Source organism: Centruroides sculpturatus, unplaced genomic scaffold (assembly GCF_000671375.1).
Source record: "Centruroides sculpturatus isolate CEXI.00-Female unplaced genomic scaffold, Cexi_2.0 scaffold1078, whole genome shotgun sequence".
NCBI classification, from domain to species: domain Eukaryota; kingdom Metazoa; phylum Arthropoda; class Arachnida; order Scorpiones; family Buthidae; genus Centruroides; species Centruroides sculpturatus.
In genome coordinates this window covers 8,889-13,431 of record NW_019385369.1, presented here as the reverse complement: position 1 = coordinate 13,431, position 4,543 = coordinate 8,889, and the positions used below count along the sequence as shown (strand labels likewise).

At 26.7% G+C, this 4,543-nt stretch overlaps 1 protein-coding gene across 1 annotated transcript in view; it reads right to left on the bottom strand.

Annotated features, from left to right (window-relative positions):
- Nucleotides 1-211: 211 nt before the first annotated feature.
- LOC111638224 (thioredoxin-like protein 4B) overlaps nucleotides 212-4,543 on the bottom strand; it is an 8,602-nt gene continuing 4,270 nt past the window's right edge. The window contains exons 3-4 of the mRNA XM_023383886.1: nucleotides 566-717; nucleotides 212-458 (exon numbers count right to left, since the gene is read on the bottom strand). Coding sequence (XP_023239654.1) covers nucleotides 293-458; nucleotides 566-717 — 318 coding nt within the window. The 3' untranslated portion in view covers nucleotides 212-292. The remainder of the gene's footprint in view (nucleotides 459-565; nucleotides 718-4,543) is intronic.

The window sequence follows — 4,543 nt, the reverse complement described above, 5'->3', positions numbered from 1 at the left end:
AAAAAGAACATAACTCTGACATTTATATGATGTAGTTTAAAGATAAAAAGAAGAAAAACAAATACTAAAACTATTCAAAACAGAAAAAATAATTCAGTACCTTATGATTCATATTTACACAGACTTTATTGTTATTACTATTACAAAATATAAAGTTACTATTTATATTTGTTAAATTTTTATAAATTCTGTATTATTATTATAAAATTTTAAATTATTACAAAGACTAACCTCATTATCGTAAATCATCATTATATAAATCTTTATATTTCATCATCGTCATCTTGAAATTTCATATATCTTTATATAAAAGGTCAAATTTTGGTATTTTTGTTCGATCAATGGGCGAGTTTATCATCAACTTCCCTTGCATTGCACCTCTATAAATAACCTCTATTAAATCAATAAAATCTTGTTTTTCTTGAAAACATCCTATAAATTTTGTATGATCTTGTGTCCTGAAATAATTTAAAATATTTAAATATAAATTGATTTATAAATTATTTATATTGACATTATATTAAAAATAATTACTACATATATAATATAAAAATGATACATTTACCCATAATCAACTTTAATATGCTGTCCATTGAAAAAAAATACTGTAGCTGGTATTAAAGTGATATCAAAATAATGTGTATATACAGGAACATCTTCAACTTCAACTATATAAATATCAGCCATCTTGCTTAATAAAGGAGATGTTTTGGCTAACTGAAAAATACATTTATAATCTATAGTTAACTTGTATTGAATATATAAAATCAAACTTTAAATTCAATTTAAATACAAACATAGACTTAATTCTTTGAGATAAGATATAGTAAGAGAGACTATGTTAATACAGTAAAATCTGCTTGTTTAATTAATTTGGGACATGTTTATACTGATGATGATAACAGAGGTAAGTAAATAAGACAATTAATAGAAATTCTGATTTTATTAATTCTGACATTAAAAAGATACATTGAAACAATTAAAACCATTTCACTTGACAATTTATTAATTATAATTATTAATATATAGTAATTCATCCGGTATTGTTTGTGTATTATTTCTTGCAGTACCATCTTTACAAACCTGTGTATAATAGAAGCAAGAAACCCTAGCAATTTAAAAGACTATACTTTAATCAAATAACAATTAAAACAATTAACATTTAAAATGCTAAGACTAATAATAGCTGATACCTAATAGTGATTGCACATTGCCAGCCACATTTTAAGGCTGATAATGTAAAAAGTTAGCTCAAAACTACTATTTACCTGATCATTATAGCCAAAACTGATTACAATAAGCAAAGTTTTATAATTTATGTTTTATATTTTATTTTTAACTTATGTTTTAGGACAGTTAATTTTTATAATTTTACATAACTTATAACAATATCTATAAATACAACCTGTATCAAATGATTAACTAATATAACATATACAAACAACTTGATAAACTTCACTAATCAAATGAACAGATTAACTAATAATTGTTTAGTTTAGAAAGCAACACTTTCAATAAAAGAAGCATTTTTCATCAAATATCTTCAGTTTACAATAATTCAATTGAAAAATTAGTTACAGAGCAATTATTATTCTGAATATTATAATTTAAAAAATTCTATTATATACAAATGTGTACAGATTGTATTCAAATGTGTTCTACATCATTCTAGTCAATTGATTCAGTTGTTGTAAACTGAGGATGTAATTGACTAAAATAAATTTTACATATAAACATCTCAAAACCCAATGTTTAATAATAAACTAAACAACTGCAATAAAATAAATTTCTTTTAAAAAATATCAGCTTTATAAACTGAACAGTTATTTTGGTTTATTTTTTAGCATGGTGTCAGATTTCTTAAGTTTAACAAAAGTGATTAACCAAACTGCCAAACAATCTTTTAGACAAAATTTTTCACTCTGTCCAAGTTAGCTATAGAACAGGTAAAGTTGATTGTGATCAACTAGTCGATTACTGCATCATCTTCGATGATCACAGACAATATGGCTTGTGAAAATGCAAAAAAACATATTTTTAATGGAAATATTAAATCCATTTTTTTCACAGAAATTTTTAACTATTCTCTATGGACTGGTAATGCTGTGCTCTATGACAGAGATGGGCAACCCGCAGCAATATTTTTTTCAGTCCGTGTAAAATATGAATAAATATATCAATTTCCCAGCTTAAGGAAGTATGCAGCAAAAATTCAAAAGTTATTTTCTACAACTTATGTATGCGAATAGTTTTTCCACAATGAATTTAGTAAAAATTAAAACAAAAAACTGGCTAACAGACACATCGAAACTAATTTAACGCTAGCAGCAATTAATATTTAACCAAATATTTCTGATATATTTACATCAGTTCCAGAAGCTAAATTAAGTATACCTATGCTAATTTATAATTATATATGAATAAATAATTGTGATTTACCAACATTTTTTTCTCTCCTTTTGTCTTGTATGGTCTTGGCCCACATCAGTTCAAAAGTTTTGAAATGCAGCCCTTACATAGAAAAAGATTGCCCATCCATGCTCTGAGATGGACAGGAAGAAGTGTTCAATGGTCATTGTTAGCAAGATATGTCATTATTTTAAAAATTGTTTTATTGTACCATAAACAATTCAGTTCAGTGCAAAATGAGTGTACCAAAGAGAAGCAAAACTTATATTTTCTGTGACAAAAGAAATACAATATTTTGTTGTAATGGAAAAAAAATGGTTTCATTAATTTATATCTTAGTGTCTTTACCAAAAGGAGATAATCTGAAACATTAATTATTGTGCAGTATATGAAAACAACTATACTTTGCAAAATAATTTCATTAGGATAGATTATTAAATTTTCATGAAACAAAAATGTAGAGTAAATTACTGGTGCTTTTGACTCATAAAAGTCAATCACTTCCCATTATAAGTTGGCCATGACTGCTATAGAAGATTCATTATTGAAATACAGTAGAGCATCGATTAACCGACCCCTGATTAACCATCACATCGGACTCCCCAATTGAGTCGGATAATCGATGCTCTACTGTATATATATTGTATATTCTAAAAAGAAATAAAACAAATTTACTATTTTAAGAATTTGAATTCAAAAAGTTATTCATAAAAAATAAAAGAAAATAGAAAATTACACCTTTATAAATAAAAATATCTATCAATAAAAATAAATTATCATCATCCCTTCATTGTCCTGTTTAAGTAAATTGAATTTTAATATTTTAACTTTAAGATTAGTTTTGATATCCAGTCTATTGTATAACTAGTTACTCTTCTCCTCCATCCCTAACTCTAGTATACCTTTCCTAACTACTATCTGTCAGAGTTTTTATCCTATTTCTACTTCTCTTAATTATTATAATTAAATTTTTAACTTTCTTTTGCTAATTTTTGTCTCTTCTCTTTTCACAATATGATCTAACCATCTAAATATCTTTTTCTTCCATTTATTATTTATATCAATTAGACCTATACTGACTATCTTTCAACACTATCCCATTCTTCCAATTAAGCATTCTCAGTTATTTGCATCTTCATAATCTATCTGTTCTTTATTTCTCAATATTTCAATCTATATAATACAGTTGGTAAGTACCATATTTAAACTACATTTTCTATTATTAGCGAGACTGACTTGTAATAGAAATCGACATATGTTTATATTATATGCATCACAATGTAACGAGAGCTGATATGAATGATATTGAATGATTAACAGATATGAATGATAGAGAAAATACCTATGAGCATGAAAACTGAAATGAGATTGGATTGAATTTAAACACAAATACAACAGTCTGAAAACTTACTACATGACAAAATGTCTAATCTTTGATTCTGCATACAATGTTATTAATTAAAATATCCAAAAGAATTTGTTGGATCATATAGTATTGTTTTATGCAGAATCAAGGTTAGACAGTTTGTCATGTAGTGAATACAAGTAGAGAGTTTTAGGCTAAGGATACAAGGTATTCTTGGACAAACAAGAAGCAGATTTTGCTAAAACACAAACAGCAACTCTGGATGAGTCTGCTACTAACTCATTATATGCATAAAGCAGTTTTAATTCAACATTGATAAAAATACAATGGTACCTCAGGATACGAACGCCCCAGCATACAAAATTTTCAGGATACAACACGAAATTCGAACATATTTTTGTTCCACAATATGAACAAAAACTCACTATACGATGTTACATTAGTTCACAGCGCCATTTTTTATTCACTTCTGTTCATCGGTCTCAGTCCGCCTGTTTGCTTTGTTGTGGAAGGATCTTGCTTGATAAAGGAAATCTCGAGGTATTATCAGAAAGTGACTGATTTTATTGAAAAGAAACATCCCAAAAAGGTTCACACTGGCCATATTGCTGCTCTGAATAATGACATTTGCCTAAGTCATTTTAGAAACATTTTAAAAAGTAGGCAAAGCCAAACCTCTTTGAATAGATATTTTACCAAGTGACCTCTATCCAGTGAAAGTGCTGGTGGAAGTGAAGGAAAGAAAGCAAAAAGCAGTGAATAAAAATT